Here is a 21,938-nt window from a genome sequence, read left to right as displayed (position 1 = left end):
ATTAATTACAAAGAAACGATGGGAAATTTTTCACCAAATGTTAATCAACACGATTCCTAAATGATATCTTCCAAATGGTTTCAAAATTTTCAAAATTGGTTCAAAATTTTTTGCAAAAATGTGTACGGAATATTTGCACCGTTCTCCTGATCAAATGGATTTGTTTTAATTTGGGTAGAGCCGTTTTTGATGGAACGTCGGCGAAGGGTCTAATTTTATTTCACACATTATTTTTCCAATTTTGGTATCAAACGATTCAGAATGACTTAAAACTTTGCAAAAACATATAATTAATAAATCGATTTTTTTGCCGAAAACCTGCATTTGATTAGAAAATAATCAAAACAGTAAGCAGTTTCTTAACAACTCTTGGACTATGTATTTTCCAAACTGATTATTATTTAATAACTGATGAATTATTTACAGTGCTTATATACATATTGCATACAAGATTTGCAACAATGTGCAAATACATATGGTATGCACAATTTTCAAACCGCAGTTATTCACAGTGAAAATAAATGTATTATGCTAACATATATGTTATATGAAGATAAATAATGTTTGCCAGCTCAAATATCAAAACATAATAGTAAATACCACATGTGAAATGAATTATTGTTTTCAAACATTTGCTTGTAATTGCATAATATGATAATTATTTTAAAGATTTATTGAGCAAAACAATTACTATTAAACTGAAAGAAATAAAATGTATTAACTAGAAATAAATGTATAATATTAAATGTATTACTATAAAACAAAAAAAGTACTTTTTATTCTTAAAATTTGAAACTGTACATCATTTTAAAATTGGTAGGTATAATTCTTGCTAATATGTTGTTAATGGAAAGACCATTACTTGAAGACTGAATCTTCTCTCATTTATATTAATTTAGTTTCTTCTTTCTTTGTTTCATGATGTAATAAAAAAGCCATTTAATGAAAATACGATGTAACTATTTAATTCATTTGAATGTTTTCTCAAAATTTTACCTTATTTGTAGCATATCTATTTAAAAGTTTGATAAGAGCAATAAATATTGTAATGCAGTTATATGTGGTGTCTGGGAAATGATTATTAGTTTTACTCTTCAAATATATTGCTTGTTATAAATTAAATTAATTGAATTAGTTACTCTATAAATGTTTTTATAAAGCATTTTTTCCAGAAATACTAAAAAAATAGGAATATGTGAAAAAGTGAATAAAACTTTGAGATCACCAGCAGAATAATTTTAATAGCAAAAAGAATATATAATATTTTTATGTACATAAAACCCATATATATATATATATATATATATATATATATATATATACATTTGTATAAACGCTGATGTCTATCAATAAATGGCCTCGATATTGTAGACTACTGGTGTTACTACTTTTATAACCGGACACGATAAAGTATTTTTCGGTGTTTTCTAATTTTTTAAAATAATCCTCTAAAGATTTATTCTAAAATATATTGAATATTTTTTTCCATAAACATAAATTATACAAATATTAAAAAAAAAACTCACCGACAGATCCCCAGTCAGGGTGCGCCAAATTGTTGTACCAGCCATCATACCTCTGTTTTTCTGTATTACTTAAGATTTTCTCTGAAATAAGAAAAAAAATAATTAGTTAATTATTATATAATTTATTCAAAATAATTTCAAATAAAAAATAAACATAAAAAGAACTTTTAGGACTACTATTAATATTAATATTCGAATAAAAACTCGTTGTCTAATCATTAATCAAAAAGTCACAACAAAATCATTGTTTTTATTAGTGTGAATAGTACAAGTATCAAATTTATAATATTCAGGAATTGTGTAGTGACAATTCGAATAAGAAGTATGTTTAATTATTTTTATTATAATAATTATAAATTATATTTACGCATTTAATAAACTTAGTAAACCTATCGAAGTCAGTTAAGTATCTTGTTAAAAATAAAAGAATAAAAAAAAAAGGTAGATAGACATGTTTTTCCGAAAGTTATCGCAAATATGTATTGACCAAACCCAATTTGTTTGATAGAAACCATAGAATCCTGAAAACAAGTTACTAAAATCTTAATAACAAAATAATATACGATTGATGGTCCAAGAAATCGATCAAGTATCATTTTGTATAAATACATCAGACTATGATAGAAATCGATATATTCTTAAGTATATATCCTTTTATATGTAGGCACGATGATTTTTTAAAATATAACTAATAAAATAAGAGGCTGTTCTTAAAAAAACGTGACCATAATCGAGAATAAATTATAAGCAATAAAGAAATAATTAGGTATCGTGTTTAAATTGCACTAAAGAAAAACATTGATGTGGGTTGAGTAATATCCTTTATTTTCACTCATTATAGTGGTTTACTCAATTTGAATGTTGATCTGGAGATGTCTCAATAGATAATCTTGCATAATTTTCAATTTGCTACGAGTAATGTATCTTAAGGTGTTTAGACTGCTAATGTCTATATCCATGCTAAATATTTATAGTTATTATAAAATATATTTTTATGAAAAGGCTGAAACTGCTCAAGTTAAAAAAAATACCCAAGAACAAATTTATTTAAAATTTTATGTATGTACCTGAGAATTCTACCCATAAATGGGTGAACAAAAAAGCTCAATAAAAATCAAGTTTTGTATTGATTGATATTTTGAAAAAAAAGAATTAAATGCATTAGATGTTTGATAAATAATTTTTAAATATTATACTGTGCTTATATAAAATATAAGTTTAACTTTATTTCATAATTCTGTTAACATATAATTCACAAGCATTAGATTGATTTTTGAGACAAATTTAGGTACTAAAATATTTTACTATTATTCTGCAACTTTGATCCATGTTTTGATCTATGCCAATAGTCCTACCTGTTAATCAAATATCGTATTTGAATAAACAACTTTATCTTTTTTTTTAAAAAGTAGTTTAAGGAAGTAAAATATACAAATCTCTATGCTTCGTCTTAATTGACAAAAAACCTAAAGCATAGATGAGGATAAGGTAAGAAAAGCGATATATATGGCTTAAAACTTTTCTTGAATATGGAATTGATAATGAAAAAAAAGGATAATGTGCTATATGCATTATGTACATTATCCATATGCACTCGTCTAAAATTCTACAGAAACGAATTTATGAGAAAATAGTTACAATTTTTATTTGCTTCATACAATACAAAATGTTCTAATATAAAAACATTATTGAATAAATTATTTGAGATCATACACCAATCTAGCCATGCAAGTCACACCTGTAATAAACTTGAAATAAAAAAATGCATTCATAACACGTCAAAACTTCTTTGAATATTTCAAATATAAATTAATGGTATACGAGATGTATGACACACTAGATTTTTATTACCGGATCTAAAATGTTTCGCTTGTTCTAATATGTATATAATTCTATACGTACCATGAAATGTTGATTAAAGTTATGAGGAAGCATGTTTTGATGATTAAACAGAATTACTTATTATGTCGAATGAAGAAACTTTTTTATGCAATATCAAGCCAGAAGAATTCATCCGTTAAAATATTCGTTGACGAAGCGTATTAAAATAACATTTTCAGAAATAACAATTATACTCGCTAATGTCTTACGTAAACATCTATCAAATAGGATAATTGTAACAACAATGATTTTTTTGTTAAAATATATATAATAATTTTCTTTATTTTCTGAGGCAGGGTTCATTTTATTGCTTTCACGTGTCTAGCTAATGAACAACGAAAAATTGAATGCTAATTATTTTTTTAATAACTTTGAACATAAAAATTTAATTAACTGCTTTTATTAAACTATTAAGTAAATTTTCATCATTCAATCAATGAAACACAGTATTAGATTTTAAAACATTTGAAGCATAAAATCAAAAGTTGGTTTTGATATTTTACCTTGAAGCAAGTTACATGAACTTTCCGATATGTGTAAATAATCGACTTAATCAATAAAAAATAAGTAAACTTATGAGTGATTAAAAGTATTCCGAGTGGATTTATTACACATAGTTGAAAATGAACGAACCTGTTAACTCGGAGAATTTTCTAAAATTTTCAAAAATCAATTATTTTTATAATTGAACCAGTTTCCGTAGGATTTTAATGTTTTATATGTTCACTAAGACCAAACACTCTATCATTATACTAATTTTAAATTAAACAAACGTCAAAAAAACTACACATTTTCTCAAACTTTGATAAATTTTTAAAATTTAACTACTTGCGTGTACCAAGGCCCTAATATTTCTTTAATTTCTATAGGAACATGATATATATTCCCAAAAAATTCCATAAAAATCGGTTTCAATTTTTTTTCAACAGTTAATTACAAGAAAACGGCTCGGTAAATTTTCACCTAAAACTCATTCCCAACTCAGTATCATTCCCAACCAATATCTTTTAAACGCTTTTTCAATTTTTAAAATCGATTTGGTAGTATGAGCTTAAATGTGGACGAAAATTTTAATACTTTTTTCCAAATTACGGTAAACGGTAGTCCTCATTGAGATACATCAAATGGCTTTTAAATTTATGAAATCGGTTCAGGCGTTTTAGAGCAAACGTCGATGAAAGGTCTAATTTTGACAAATGACAAAAAACGATACTAATTTTTGCAAACTTTGAAGACTTTTTAAAATTAAACGACTTGTCGCAGGGCCGTAATATTTTAGTATGATCTATAAGACTATGGTATCTACAGTCAAAAAAAAAATCATAAAAATCGTAAAAAAAGATTAACAATTTATTACAAGAAAATAGCGCGGTCGATCTTTACCAAACACTTATCAGGTCGATTTCCAAATAATATGTCTCGAACGGTTTTTGAATTTTTAAAATTCGATTGAGTATTGTGGGCTAACACGAAAACCTAGATAATTCAATATATTTTATTTTTCAGAATTAAACATAAAACAAAAAACCGGATAATTATAATATAATTAAATATTTTATACCAATATAAAGAAATTTTGATTCTATATCATAGACTTGTCTTCAACATAATTTACCTAACAATAGTACAAATATTTTGTTACATCCTATTATATTTTGTTAAATCATTTTATATTCAATTGTAAAGCATTTCATCCAACAGCTTGTTAAGCTATTTTGTGCCATATATTTTAAAACTGTTTTTCCTTTCATTTTCATAATAATATTAATAAAATATTAATTTATATTCAAGTGATTAAATACTTTCGAGAAGCAGCTACTCAATTGCTCGGTAGACAAGTTCATATTTACATAACCCAGTTTTTATATTTTTTTATAATTGCTAAAACCGTTAGGTGCTCATGACTTTACTGACACGAATTGTTGTCAAATAGATTTCAAATATTTCATATAAAGATTGTTTAAAATGCTTCTGTTTACTTTTACTTTTGACTTGTCAAATTGAGTATAATACCTGAAGGTCGTTGCATGATTAGCAAGGTAATTACAATAATAATATTTGCGGATATCTATGTTATAGGTACTTTAAACGTTTATAAAAAGCACGCAATATTTGTTTTATAAATACATAAAACTCATAATAAGAGGTTATTTTATACGCAAGTTTGATTTACGTGATTATAAATAATACATGTGTAAACATTTATTTTGTTTTAGGTTGAGATATTGTTTACATAAAGAAAAGTTGAGCTGAAAATCATTTTCAATAAGTGTAAATATAACTAGCTGTAAGTGGAATTCTGTCTTAAGGCAATTAAGGCATCGTGCCTTAAGGCAAATTGCTGGAACTTCCCGTACCAAAAATTATTATTTTTTTAACATTTTTGAAAAAATTTTACTTCGAAAAAATAAGATTTTTGAGAAACTATAAATTGGACAAAAAATTACTTTTTTTTGGAAAAAATTTTTTTAAAAAAAAAAAAAAAAATTTTAATTTTTTTTTTGAAAAAAATTTTTTTTTTCCTTATTTTGACATATTGTGGAAGATCTGAACTTTCTTTTCAAAGCAATCGTACTGCTTTAACTGCATAAAGACGAAATATCAAACCGCGTAAGCGCCGCGTCGACGTCTAACGCGTAAACATTGGTACGGAACCCATAGGAATGTAAACCAAAATTATACTTATTGTTAAAATCTCTATAAAATATCTGATAATTTGATGTGCATATGTCTAATGATCATTTTTGACCGCCAAATGGCTCATTTTTTTACTTTTTCCTCCATATCTCCGAAACCGCTAGACCTACCTTCATGAAAATTTTATCGATTCTTCATCTTGTCAATACAAGTAAAATGTTTTTTGAATTATTCAAATCGGACGCTTCGTTCTCTTAAAAACTGAGTTACCGTTTTCGGCACTTTTTGCCCCGTATCTTTGGAACGGCTAGACCTGCCTTCGCCAAAAACTAATCAGCACGTCTCCTTATCAATACGAATCGAATGTTTTTTGAATTATTCAAATCGGTTGATCCGTGTTCCCGAAATCGTCGACGAAAATTTGTATCCGCACATACATACACACACATACATACATACACACACACACACACACACACATACATCCATTTTTTCTAAGGTATGCCAAAATGTTCAGAAACCTCTGAAACGTAAAGATATATAAAAATTTTCATTTTTGATTTTTTTGCGATTACTATAACTTACCCTACGGGAAGTTAACTAGATGTAAGTTTGAGGCAAGTTGCAAAAATTTGATACTTGTAAAGGATCAACTTAATCAATAAGAATTAAGATTTATCAACTTTTCAAATTAAGTTTGCTAAATATAAACAACGTGAGCCCTTATCGAGTTTCACTGAATAGCTGTTAAATTTTTGAAATTGATGCGTATGTGTCTACATACGCATACTTTTTCTAATTTTGGTGTCAAACGATTAAGAATAACTTCAAACTTCGAAAAATCAAATAAACAAATCGTATATTTTGGCGAAATTATTGTTCTTCTTTGAGAAGTTAAATAAACTACCATTCTCTATATTGTATCTATAAGTTTAGGAGAGGTATTCTAATGTTGAATTACATGAATAAAATCTTGAAGAGTATAGGGGAGACTGGGTACAGTAATAACAGTCACCAGTGTAGGGTAGTAACAGCTAATTTATACGTATTTTGAGATAGGGTCCAAAGAAAGAACTTGGAGTATATTTTGTTCGAACAGGTTTACATTGCATTGAGTCAGCGCGCTACATTAACATATTCTGTAGACCATTTCGCTTTTAAAGAGTTTAAAGTAGTTTTTTCAACAAAACTAACTTCGTAAGTATTCAGTTATTCAATTACTAGCAATCAGTTTTTGCATAGATAATTTAGCTCAGTCATAAGGATCATTTATTTTCAAAAGTGTGCTTCGGTACGTTTGTGACATATGATAGTGGGTCTTGTCTTTTTCAGTGAAGATTGAACAGATAAAAAAATCTAAGTCCACCAAGACAAAATACTATAGAGAAAAGCAAAGGGTAGGGTTGTGGACGGTTGTGACATTCGCACTTTTCTTGTTTGATTTGATTTTATGACATTCATCGTTGTTGAGGGCAGTATTTTAATATTCACGCGTAGACAAATGTTCGAATTACCATTTATCTTTCATTACAGCTAAGATAACCATATTTTTCTTAAGTCAATATTGGGACGGCATTTTTTAACTACACTAATCCGGGACAGGAGGAGAAGGTCTTTTTACTAAATATATCAAAAAACAACAAATACTATTTGAGAAACAATAAAAGTAATACTTTTTAAAAAAAAACTATTTTTTTAATTAGAATTGTGGACTTTTAGTAAGAATTTCGTTATTCAATTTTATGTGATACTCTTTTTTACTTATAATATTATATTACATTTATATTTTTGATATATATGTATTTTTGCTATTGAGTCTAGTATATAATTTCTTCATAATTAACTTGAAGCAAGTAGCACTTGTTTGTTAGTTTTCATAATTTTAGTTAATTTTTGTGAAACTAAAAATAAAAGTTGGAGTTTATTATTATAAAGAGTATTTTAACTCATTCTTGGAATTTTGTATTTGGCAATTTTCACATTCATATTATAAATGTCATATGATAGTGTATCGATTCATAAGCATACTCGTCGTATTGTAATGTAATAATACATAGAATTTACAGATATTTGATAAGTAGTTGTATTATTATTATCAAGTATTTTTCGAAAACCCGGGATAATTCGGGATAAAAGATTCAAATCCGGGACTAATATTGCTTTAAGAAAAACCCGGGATTCAAGTGGAAATCCGGGACTGTCCCGGCCAAACCGGGACGTATGGTCACTTTATTACAGCTAACTAGTAAATTAACAAAATCGCTAACAAAATTGCCGATCATAAAAAAGTGGCACAACCGTAAAGTCTTTTTTTTAATTTTGTCATTTTAACTCTTATTCGAAAATCTCTTTTCCTTAACAGTTCATCCCTGCATCGAATATGAATGTGTTCTCACATTGAAATTACTTATAAAACAATCAGATTCGTAAATATATCTCGTTCAAAGCAATTAGTACCGATGCCATATGTGATATGTCAGAAACAATTGCGAAGTGACAGATACAAATTGAGACGTATTAATAAATAAAATAAATGACATCGATTATAACCGAAATTCTTAAATTATTCATAAATTGTCATCAAAAGTATTGGCAGAGAAAGAAGAAGGATAAGATTTTGGCGATTAACATCCGCGCTTTGTCATCGGCCGCGCTAATGAATTATGTAGTGATATTATCGACTGGTTCAGCTTTCGAAACAGGTCTCAAAATTGGAGCGAAATTAAGTGTCCAGAGCGTATCAGGCCAGGGGCGGTCGCTTTGAACTTTTACGGCTACGGCGAACCGAGGCGATATTTCGAAATTTATCTTATTACATGTTATTATATGCCTATAAATAAGTAGAAGGTAGGCGGATAAGTAGAACTATTTAAAAATATTATTGGTCTGAACTTCTTCAAATAATGAATACTGACTTACAAGTGTCTGGAATTATAATATACATACCGTGTTCTGATCATTCCACACGTGCGTAACAAAAGACACTAAAGCCCGGTGCACACGACGCTAGTATTCCTTGTAACATGATTTCTATCGTAAAAGGATTTCTAGCGAGCAAGAATTTTGCGCCAGATTTTCACTTATTTTATTATTAATATTAATTTCGTGCATTTTCAAATAGATTATTATAAATATACACTGTGAATTTCACAATTTATATTTTATAGGTCTAAATACACTAATGCTTATAAGTGTACAAACAGGGAATTGTATGAATTGTAAACAAAAACATGTATGTATCGCATCTGATTAGAATTAGGTGAAACAATAATAATTAAAAAATAATAAATGCTTCAGTTTAGGGGGCACAACTAGTGTGAAATTTTCAAAAAGTCGAATTTTCAATTTTTCATATTTCGATAGGTTATACCTTTAAAATAACATACCAAAATTTCAAATCGATATCTTAAATAGTTTTTGAGTCACAGCCATTTAAAGAGTATATACATAGTATATAGTATAACGATCATTTTATCTTTAAACGCGTTTTTCTCGAAACAGCATTTTTCGAATTTGCTGCAGCGATTCCTCAAAAACAAATGATCCGATCACTATCAATTTTATTTGTACATGTTTTTATATAGTTCTCCGTAAAATAAACTATCGATTTTTTGATAGGATCAAAAATCGAATTTTGGCAGTCCAAAAACTTTTTTTTCAAAAACGCCGCCATTTAATCAATTTTTGATTTCTGTTTTATCGTAGTTAATTTGGCAGACAATATTATCTAGTTTAACGATTTTTTTTTTTGGATTTGATCCACGTAGAAGGCCGGAATCACTGCAGCAGTGAAGGGCCTTTTTTGTGCCGTTGGAGATCGACGATAACATAAAAAATATTTGTTTTTTTTTCTTCAAAAATTTTGAGATGTGCTGATTAGTTTTTGGCAAAGGCAGGTCCAGCAATTACAGAGATGAAGAGCAATAAGTGCAAAAATATAAATCGAGTTTTTGAGAGAACGGAGCATCCGATTTGAATAATCTAAAACCATTCAACGATGATTTAAAGAACTTCCTGCTTGTTTTAACGAAATAATTGATTTTGGAGAAAAAATTTCTTGTTTAAATTTTTTTTTTCAAAAATTTCTTTTTTCGAAAAAAAAATTTTTTTTTGTATATCGAAAATAATTCATATTTTTATTTAATTCTGTTCTAATATTCTTTACACAAATAATGTCAACTTTCCAATTCAGTTTATATAATTCTTATAAATATTAGACAATGTTACAATATTTATAATAATCTATTTTAAAACATTTAATATTCCTCGATCATTTCGTTAGTGTACGGGAAGTTCCAGCAATTTGCCTTAAGGCACGATGCCATACACCCCACTATTTTTTTTTTAATTTTGAGTATTTTTGCAAATTTCGAAATTTTTGAAATAAAACGATTTGATTTTTTTTTAATTTTTTGGAAATTTTGAAATTTTTTGATATTTCAGATAAAATTACGAAAATTTGAATAAAAAATGCATATTTAATTTTTTTCGGAAATTTGAATATTTAAAATTATTGAACTGTCTTTCCTAAACTATAATCATTTATTCACGCCGCTATGTATACACAAATATCTATTTACAAAATAAAAACTAAACGCTTTCAAAATCGAAGTACATGAATCAAGTACGCATTGATATTTACGTGACAAAATACAGCTTTCTATTGGACACTGAAGGTATCGGCCACGAGATAGTTCATCTCTCGCCGAATAGGACATGCTCTATTCCTAAATACGCAGGAATTTGCGAGGACATAAGTTGTTATGAAATCAAATTCCGATGTTGCTAAGGCAACGTTTTTATATAGAAATTATGATGAGTATACCGCCATTGTCAATGCATGAAATCTAGCAGGCCAGATCGCAAATTATGTCGCGCAAGATCGTAAATTATGACTTATCATGTCGTTGCTAGAGTAACAAACAAACAAAAACTGTCCAGCATGAAAACTGGCGTCGTGTGCACCGGGCTTAACTTATTAGACATGTACCTAAATTTTAATAGTAAATTAATATTTCGTTTCTCTTTTGTTCTTATATTGATTATAATAGTGAAGGCTGAGAACGGTTTTGCTACTTTGTTTTTGATCAGCAATACATTGGTAATTTACCAGTTATCTGAAGAAAAGTAGGTTTTATGGTAATTTGTACGTGGACATAGTGAGATTTGTCCTTAACCCTTTAGCTACGGGAGTGTTTTCCGCAGAATGTCGCTGCTGTACGGGAAGAGCGTTCCGCTCAGCTACGCTCAGTTGCACTACTTAACGAACAGGCACAACGATATGTTTTCAGATATATCTATGCTTATTAATAAGAATGTGTCGAAAAATTGAAAATTACGCTTCTAATAAACTAGAAATTACGATGAAAAACTAGAATTTTCAATATTTGAACTCATTGTAATATATACTGAAGCAAAGGCGAACACAACATGTCGTCCAAGGACGACATCCGTACACACTGCACGTAATATGGCACATCCGAAGCAAAAGCGTTAAATACGATGGATTTTTGAGTCATATATCAAATTATCCAAGATAAGGACAAGTGGCATAACCGTTCACACGCCCAAGACGACTATGACTTGCATAAACATTGGTGAAAAAAAATACAATAGCTATAATAAACCCCAAAATGGTTCATAACGACTTTAATTGTCAGAAATATGTAACACAATCATTTAAACAAAGCATTAATGCAATATAACAGTATATAACAAAATATACATTTATTAGCAAAGTTAACAAAAAATCTGCGAAAATTTTTCTGATATTAAATTTTCCTTTACTTTCTTCTTTGCATTGTTTCATTAAGTAAGTTTTTTTCTATCTGTTTTTATCTTCACCCGAAAAAGACAAGAAATACATGTCATAATCGTACCCATAAAATTTGTCACAACCGTACCCAATTCACACTTTTGAAATCAAATCATCGGGATGACTGAGCTAATTATTTACGCATAAACCAATTGCTGGTAATTAACTACTTTATTTTCAAATTACAGCAAAGTGACAAACAAAATAATATTCTGGGTATAAGTAACTGTTATTATTAAAAGAAATCAAACAAAAAAACTTACTTTTGACTTTTTAAAAGCAATGAGGCTCTACAGATTATATTAACGTAGGACAATGACTCAATGCAGCAGAAGAAACTTGTTTGAACATACATATTAACATTTTGCCCTTTGAACCCTATGTCAAAATCAGTGTAATTTAACTGTTATGACGACTGTCACTACCGTACTCTGCACAACCGTACCCAGTCTCCCTAATAATCACATCATGGTACTTATACTTTTTTGTTCAATAAAATTCTTAAAAAGTATACGAAACATAAAAAATGGCACATAGTATGTCTGTATGCATGTTTATACGTAGAGTTTTATATGTTTTGTTATGCAGAAAATAATATTTATTAATTAATGATCAATCATCATTAATTAATAAATATTATTTTACTACCTTTCACTACTTTTTAAATTTTTACCCAAATAAAGTTTTTTTTATTCCACATAATTTAAGATATTAGATGAAAAACTATTTCATAGTATACGACTTTGAGATAGTTGTAATTTTCATGCTTGGAGTATTTGATATACGATCATATATTTGTGTCACTTTTTGATAGATACTAAATTATTACATGGCAAAATAATTTTTTTTTATTTTTTTCCATACAAAGGAGTTTTTTTTTGTATCATAAGGTGGTTTAATAAGTTAAGATACTATTTATCATATTAATAGAACTATATATCTTAACCTTGAATTGTAGACAAAAATTGTGTAAAAAGAAAGACTGAGAATATTGAACAAATTAAGAATAGGTATTAAGCGAATTACAAAGCTTAAAGCCAATACTTCAAGCTCAAAGCAAAATATTTATGTTTACCTATAAATTATTTTTTTTAGTTTTATATTTAGAAAATGAAAAATTAGTAAATTAATAAATTTGAAAGCTTTCAAGATGCATTCAAATATTAAGTTTATAACATTCAAAATGATTTGACTAATGATCTTTCTGTTATGAAGTTGAGGAAGTGTATTTGAAAATTATTAGCCAGAATTGTGTATTTACTAAAACTATATATCAATTTAAAATATATAAAGCAAGAAAACAACTCAAAAATATTTTACAATTATTGGTTACATATTGATTAATTTGTAATTTATCATGAAATTATGAATCAATATGAATGAATCAAAGTAAAAAGCTCGAACTCGAATGCAGATTGAGCGTTGAATAAGCCATATTATTATATTAAACTGATTAATAAAAAAATAAATTTCTCAAAAGTATGTCGCTGAATATTTAATACAATGTGCATAAACTTTACTTACAAATTATATTACCACAACATCCGTAACTGGTTGCAATTTGCTCTGGATTGCGACACCGTATATATAGGATTTATGGTATCAGTAAAAATTGATATATCGAGCAAGATTAACGGAATACAGGTCCACGGATTGCAACAGAGTCTTATTTTGTCGGTGTTTATCAATATTTTCATATGAATCGAATTATGTTGTTGGCTTAAATATTTATAATAATCCTGAAGTTGATGGAAAGCACACTCAAAACATTATGAAGTAGTCAGAATAAGATAAATAAATGTTTCTCAATGAAGTGATATTCAATTTGTGGAAGATCAAGCATTTTAGTTTAATTTGAATGAATGATATTGTATATAATATCAAACATGCAATGAATTGTGAATTTTGAATAGAGAGATTATTCCATATATAAATAGTTGGTAACTAGAGTGGACGATCTCAAATATTAGGTTGTCAAATATCTCCCTTCCGCCTTTTTGTATTATAAACCAATAGCAAAAAAGCGGAAGGGAGATATTTGACAACCTAATATTATTAAATATATAATTATATTTGCCATTTTTAACTTCCCGTAGGGTAAGTTATTGTAATGGGCCAAAAATCGGAAATAAAATTTTTCGCATAACTTCACGTTTCAGAGGTTTCTGAACAATGAAGACAATTTTTCGTCGACGATTTCGATTCACGTACGGATTATCCGATTTGAATAGTTCAAAAAATATTCGATTATTATTGATGAGGAGACATACTCTGATTATTTTTTGACGATCACAGGTCCAGCGGCTTTGGAGATATAGAGCAAAAAGTGCTAAAAATGTAGGTTTTTAAGAGAACAGATCAACCGATTTAAATGATCCAAAAACATTGGTGCTAAAAATGTAGGTTTTTAAGAGAACATCGATTTGTAATGTTGGGAAGAAGTGATGATTAGACTTTGGCAAAGTCAGTTTTTGAAAGAACTAAGCATTCGATTTAAATTATTTTTAAAAAAATCAGCTTGTATGGACGAAATGATGTTTTTGTAGCAAGATTTTTTTTAATTTCAATTTTCTTTTTTTTAATTATTTTTTTTTAATTTCGAAAAATAATTCGGATTATAATTCTAATTCTAGCTAAAGTAATAATATCACTTATATCCTTCAAATAAATAATTTTAGCTTCGCAATTCAGTTTATATAATACTTAGAAATATTAGACAACATTTCTCATTTTAAATTCGATTGATTAAGTTTTATAAAATAAGAATAATCAAACTTACATTATTTATAATAATCTATTTGAAAACATTCAATAGTTCTTGAATATTTCATTAAGCTACGGGAAGTTCCAGCTACTTGCCTTAAGGCACGATGCCATACACCACTAGTTTAAAATAGTTTTATGATATCTCTAATCCATTTAAATACCATTTACCATTTATCTATGCAGTATTTCACCAAAGGTTTTCATTAAATAAATAAAATGAAAGCCCCATAGTTTTCTCTGGATTTTCGTAAAACGTGATAAAACTTCAGAGCCAAAATAGATTTTTTGCCGCAATTTAACGACAGATGAAAATATTCTTTTTATTTCATTTTGGCAATATTTTTTTGTGAAAAACTAATCATATCCACGCCAAGATAATCCAATCTAGTTACCAATTCCTCATATATAGTTGATTACATAATCTTTTACTTCCAAAAACTCTAGAAATTCTTCCAAAAAAACTTTTTACACTTAGAAATCAGGCTGGGCTCGCCCGTAGGTAAGTGGTTAAGAGCGACGAGACTTGTTTCAGAGGTACCGGGTTCGATACCCACTTCGAGCAGCCTGTTGTCAGGCAGCAGTGATAATGATTTTCGCTTGAAAATATAGATAGCAATATGTTTCCAAGTGAAAATAGCCCTTGCCCGGCATTGCTGCACCAATAAAAGTCAGCCCTATTAGATTAATTCTAATAACAAAAATCATCAGATATGGATGGATTAACCATTGGGTTACCATCTAAAAATACGAAGTAAGGAGAAGTTTCAGCCCAACAGGTCATAGGACGTATGATTCTGATTTCTGTTAAAAATATAATAATAATAATAAAAACAGGCCAAATTGGTTCAGTTTTTTTTTCAGATTAATAATAATAAGAAATTCAAGTACTTCTATATGAAAACTATTATACTCTAATATGGTTGCTTTATTCAACAAATTAGGTGTACAACAATAGCAATGCAAAAGTACACATAATAAAGCATATTTCTCTTTTTCTGTATAATTCACAGATAATAATTAACTTCCCGTAGGGCAAGTTATAGTAATCGCAAAAAAATCAAAAATGAAAATTTTTATATATCTTTACGTTTCAGAGGTTTCTGAACATTTTGGCATACCTTAGAAAAAATGGATGTATGTGTGTGTGTGTGTGTGTGTGTGTGTGTATGTATGTATGTATGTATGTATGTATGTATGTATGTACGTGTGTGTATGTATGTGCGGATACAAATTTCGTCGACGATTTCGGGAACACGGATCAACCGATTTGAATAATTCAAAAAACATTCGATTTGTATTGATAAGGAGACGTGCTGATTAGTTTTTGGCGAAGGCAGGTCTAGCCGTTCCGAAGATACGGGGCAAAAAGTGCCGAAAACGGTAACTCAGTTTTTAAGAGAACGGAGCGTCCGCTTTGAATAATTCAAAAAACATTTCACTTGTATTGACAAGATGAAGAATCGATAAGATTTTCATAAAGGTAGGTCTAGCGGTTTCGGAGATATGGAGGAAAAGTAAAAAAAATGAGCCATTTGGCGGTCAAAATGATCATTAGACATATGCACATCAAATTATCAGATATTTTATAGAGATTTTAACAATAAGTATACATTTTGTTAATATTCCTATGGGTTCCGTACCAATGCTTATGCGTTAGACAGCGACGCGGCGCTTTATATTTTGTCCCTATGCAGTTAAAGCAGTACGATTGCTTTGAAAAAAGTTCAGATCTTCCACAATATGTCAAAATAAAGAAAAAAATTTTTTTTTAAAAAACAAAATTAAAAAAAATTTTTTTTTTTAAAAGAATTTTTTTTTCAAAAAAAAGTAATTTTTTGTCCAATTTATAGTTTCTCAAAAATCTTATTTTTTCAAAGTAATTTTTTTTCAAAAATGTTAATCGTTTTTAAAAAAATAATGTTTGGTACTGGAAGTTCCAGCAATTTGCCTTAAGGCACGATGCCCTAATTGCCTTAAGACAGAATTCCACTTACAGCTAGTTTTCCAAATGAACCACAAAATCTATTTAAGAGTTGGTCAATGTGGTAAAACTTTTGGAAAGATGAATGAGCCTTGTTGGAGATTAATGTTTCATTGAAACAGATATAAACTATTGAAAATGTAATGAAAATATGCCAAGAAGTTAACATGAATAAATTTTAGGTTTTATTCAATATATAAGCGTAACTTTACATTTGGTTGTTGGGATGATTGAATTCAGTACAATGAAATAATCTGTATAAATCTTTTGTTAAAAGAGTTGTAAAATAAACAGTGTGAATCATTTTCAAGAATTGGAACATTATTCAAATTCTATATTTGTGTCTCACCTTTTTGAGATACAAATTTCAAGAAGACCGAAGCAGAAGCTATATCTTTGCATATATGAACAGTATTGGCAAATTCACTTATTTTTTAAATTTTAAAATTCTAAAAAAATGTTTTTCAAATATAAATAGCTCTTTACCCAGCTTTGCTGCATCCAATATTGTCATCAGTATTAGGGTTATTTCAACAGGGTTTTAATAATAAATTTATCAGCAAGAGATAAATAGGTCAACCGTTGGGTTGTCCCTCTACAAAGCCACGTCATTAAGAAGTCATCGCATCAAGTTCATTATTAGGCTATTAAGTTCTGATTGTAATAATAGTATCTTGATGAAATTGCAGTTGCTTATAAAATCTATTGCAATTTCTCTATATAATGCATATATAGTTATAGTATTAAAGGTATAATTTTAAAGATATTAGTAGAATAAAAAAAATACATTTAAACACTTGCAATAGCTACTAGAATTTGGAAGAAATATTACGGAAGCTCGATATCGGCTATATGTCTATAAATACGATAGCGTGATTTGGCCTCGTAAATTTATCAATGGAAATTGCTCGTATAATATAAGAGTAATTGAGCGTACCGCAGGCCAAAAAAAATTGACAAAAACGAGGAATATTTACCGTACTTGTGAAAGCCGGATAAATACTGAAGTAAGTACGTAACTTGGCATTCATTTTTGTATGTCGTCAATAAACCTAATTATTTAAAAAAATTATATATACAAAACAAACTATATTAACAGTGATGATGGATCCACTAGTGTGTATCTTAGATCTTTTCATCCGTTTGACAAAGTTTTAAATTCAAAATACATTTGCGGAAATGAAAGCGTAATCAATCATTGTCAAGAAATATATTAACTCTGAATATTTTTGCTTTAATATAGCAAAACTAAATTGTATCTGTTGGTGTACATTTATGTACTGCAATTATCAGAAGATGATAAGATAATGGAAATTTATATCAAAATCAAACAAGCTGCAGTTTAAAATTGACATAAAACATAAAAAAACGTTCAAGTAAAGTATATTTTCTTATGTAATAAATTATACAAACTAATCCTGAGCTTATGAGATACATCAATCTTGGTGATATTGTATCAGATGAAAACATTTAAATATAAATTTCATTTTTGCAATGTGTCCTGATAACGTAAATACGAATTTAAATGCAGAAGTGCTAAAAGATTTGGAGTTAGTATTGTTCACTCTATTTAATTAGTTTAATATAAAAGTTAAATAATTGAATTTTTGCCTTCTTCATATGAATATTTTAATATCTTCGTTAAATATTATAATTTCAAGTCATAGTTTTATAAAAATAGCATACACGATACACCAAATATGGTTTATTAGATAATTTAATTCATAAAGTTATCATATTTATGTGAACAGAAAAGAATTATCGATGACCTAATTATTATGCATTTACAAAATTCGAAGTGCCATTTAACGTTGTGTTAAAAAAAATGCTTCAATGTTATACTAATTGTAGATAGTATTAACACCTAAGAGACTCAATCTTGGTCTAAAGGAGTTAAGTAAAGAAGTATAAAATGTACCTTACATTTCATTACAAATGCATTCCTGCTCATAGACAGTCTCTTAAATATTAATCCTTCTTTCTCAGAAATTAAATTCCTTTAACATGGTCCCAACTAAATCACAGATCATTACATTATTGAATAATGAATGTAATAGACAGTCGCTTGTACCCAAAAATGAACCAATTAGAAAATTGATATAAAATTATTAAATCTTTGTTAATCAGTATCAACTCAAACTAATGCCTCAACAATCATCTAAGTAACATCAAAAATACATTCAAATAAGTAACATCATTATAACCTTAATAATCAAGAAAGTGACATATCAAAAATTATCTAACAATTTTTAGCATAGTATTATTTTATCTTTATAAACAATATTTTATTTTAAACTAAATATATCATCTTACAATGGTCTGGTATAGCCAATAATTATTTCGCTGCACAAATCCGCAAAAGTGTATTATTTTAAAAGTGTTCGGCAGCATCTCGGTGGATCAGATACTCTTCATATATGTAGTTCATGTTGAGAACTAATAAGATCAAAACATATATAATCAGTAATTTTTAAAATTTATATGAAAATTTTTCGAAACTTCAAAATAGTATTTGCAAAAAAATAATCTACATTTTAATGTATTGAAAATCGCAATTGACATGCCCGGTTTCTTTTCGCAAATGCATTAATAATACGAATTACATGATTAATAACTATACAACTTGATTAGGATCATTTTCGACCGAATTTGACAAATCAAAAGACGTTGAAAAACAAATTTTAGATTTTATACAAATTAAATCAGAATTTACCCTTCAGGTAATTATTGTCTACCGCCGTCGTTGTATAGGAAGTACGATGATTATAAGAATAATCATACTTTAAAACTCTGCATATATCGTACAACTGAAACAGTTAAATGAACATTAACGAGCACAAGCATGATCTAATAAATCATTGAGAAGATGTATCATTACATTGAAAATGTCAGGGTTTCGCATAGAAAATTTAAATTAACACACAGCAGGATTTATTGGCGATTCCTTGAACGCGCGTTATTGATTCGTGACATGTTATTATTTATTTATTGCTCAGGGTATATTTTGTAATCGACATGTAATTGCAATTTAGAGGAATTTTCTAACAATTATTTCAATACCAAGACTCATTATTTCTCAAGAAATATATCGTATAATTTCATATTTTATTATTTACCTTCGGCCTGTTTGTTTAGATGATAATAGAAATACCCTTAGCATTCCTGTTCTATATAATCAAATTAACGAAAAATGTCTATCATCTATAAGACCCATAAGTAAGACAGTGTGTGACATATACAGATATAAGTGAAAAGACAAGTAATATGAATGGTCAGCCCACTGCAAAGCATGTCACATATAAATGTTCAAGGAGAATATTGATATTCATTTTTGAATTAGGGAAATCCGAACATTCATTTTTGAAGTATGCTGTTGCATGCTTAGAGAATTGAATAAAATTTTAAGAACTCTAAAAATTTTAAAAACTTTAAATATATACAGCTTTACCATATATTCATTTGTTGCATAGTTCTTTTTCAAAACCAATTAAATTTTATGACTTCTATTTTAAATCTCTACATTTTTTTCGGAGTTAAATCCGAGTCGATCCGGCTTCGGATATGATAAGCCCATCTCTAATTGGAAAGCAAAATATTGCAAATATTTTTATTTAAATATATAACCAATTAATATTAAAATAGCAATAGTTCGAAATTTTATATCAAAACCCGAATATTAATTCCAATAAGCATATTTTTTAGCCTTTTTTCAGATCTTATATTATATAAAAAATAGAAAGAATTTGATACCAAAATATAAAGTATCGTAAAAAAGTCAAGCAAGAGACTTCAGTAAATATACCCGAAAATGATTTCTTCTGTTCTGTCTATCTATTAGATTTGAATGTATTCAGATTATAGAGTAATCTCATAAGATATATAGTACTAATAATATGCAGAAAAGTTGAATTTATAATCTTATAATCCTCTTAATGAAGCGTACATTTTAATATACACAAAAGCATTCTCTACTTACGGTATAATAATGCACGAGTTCCAAAATATATTCAAACACGTGAGAACTCTTTTTGGCGAAAACAATATAAACATGCAGAAAAAATATAATATCCTAATTAAAATTTAAACGATATCTTAATTTATGAGAACTTTATGCTTATTAGTAAGAAGCTCTATGTCTATTATGCTTATTAGTAACAAGATATAGAGAAGATTATGGAGTTCATTTTGTGTCAACGGTTTTTAGGCCACTTCATTTGTTAAACATGGAAGTATTGTGATAGTCAAAAACCAATATGAATTATGGAAACTATATGAAAATTAGCAAATAATTATGTTCAAACAATATATTAAATAACTGAAAACGTAATCAAAGTAAATCTCCAGATTTGCGTAGAAATCTTTTCGGATATGTTTACTGAATGCACCATTGAGTAAGGCAAACAATATGCATCAAAATAGTTAAAACCTTCTTAAGTAGAGATAAGAGTAGAGAGAGTAATATATATTATATATTACTATACTATATATTTTTCAAGCTAATAATTAATATTTCATCAGCATTAATGTTTTTCTTATTCTTTTGAACAGCAATCAGAACTTAAGAGTCCTATAAACTGTTAAGCTAATTTGACTTAATATTAAGTTAGTTCCACAGCAACCTTAACATTTGTCCCATCCCTGTATTTTAAATTTTATTATTACAATTTCAGTAATAGAGCAGAAATGTCAGATGTGGGTTATTTTCATTTGGAAACATATTGCTATGTATCAGGCTCTTCGAACCGGGATCGAAACCGAGACTTTTGATTTAGGTCTAGTCGCTCTAGCCACTTAGCCTTAAGTGAGCTCTATTCATGAAACAAAATTCTATTCATGAAATAAAATTGAAACAAACTTTCCTAAAAGTAATTCGATACTTTCATGGTCTTCGATGATTGTTCAATGATTCATAAAAGGATATCAATAAATTCGCTCGTTTGAACAAGTACTGGATCTCTGTACAAGTTACATTAAACATGTAGATACGAGACGGGTGTTTTACAGATTGTCAGCTTATATTTATAGTAGTGTCTGAAAGCCCGGAATGACAAATAATACGGTTAGACAGCAGTAATAAGGTTCTTGCACCCGGAGCGGAGATGAGTAAGACCGAAGATAATATTAACAAATTAATATTAAATCTGCTATTTCTAAAAATTTAGTTAATTACTTTACTATTTATTGTCAATGTAATATTTTAGTTTCAGTGATTTTGTAAATAAAGTTGTTTCAATATCATTAAAAATTTCTCAGAAATGGTTTCAAAATCCACGTACTTCAAATACTAAATCATTTTTATGAGCTCTAAATGTGTTATTGATATCTACAAAAA

At 28.1% G+C, this 21,938-nt stretch overlaps 1 protein-coding gene across 1 annotated transcript in view; it reads right to left on the bottom strand.

Annotated features, from left to right (window-relative positions):
* LOC113386970 (dual oxidase-like) overlaps positions 1-21,938 on the bottom strand; it is a 186,136-nt gene that overhangs the window by 106,590 nt on the left and 57,608 nt on the right. The window contains 1 exon segment of the mRNA XM_026624728.1: positions 1,527-1,607. Coding sequence (XP_026480513.1) covers positions 1,527-1,607 — 81 coding nt within the window.

This window comes from Ctenocephalides felis, unplaced genomic scaffold (genome assembly GCF_003426905.1).
Source record: "Ctenocephalides felis isolate EL2017-DRISC unplaced genomic scaffold, ASM342690v1 CF-g0.4_SCAFFOLD_03571, whole genome shotgun sequence".
Lineage (NCBI taxonomy): Eukaryota > Metazoa > Arthropoda > Insecta > Siphonaptera > Pulicidae > Ctenocephalides > Ctenocephalides felis.
This window is presented reverse-complemented; position numbering and strand designations above follow the sequence as displayed.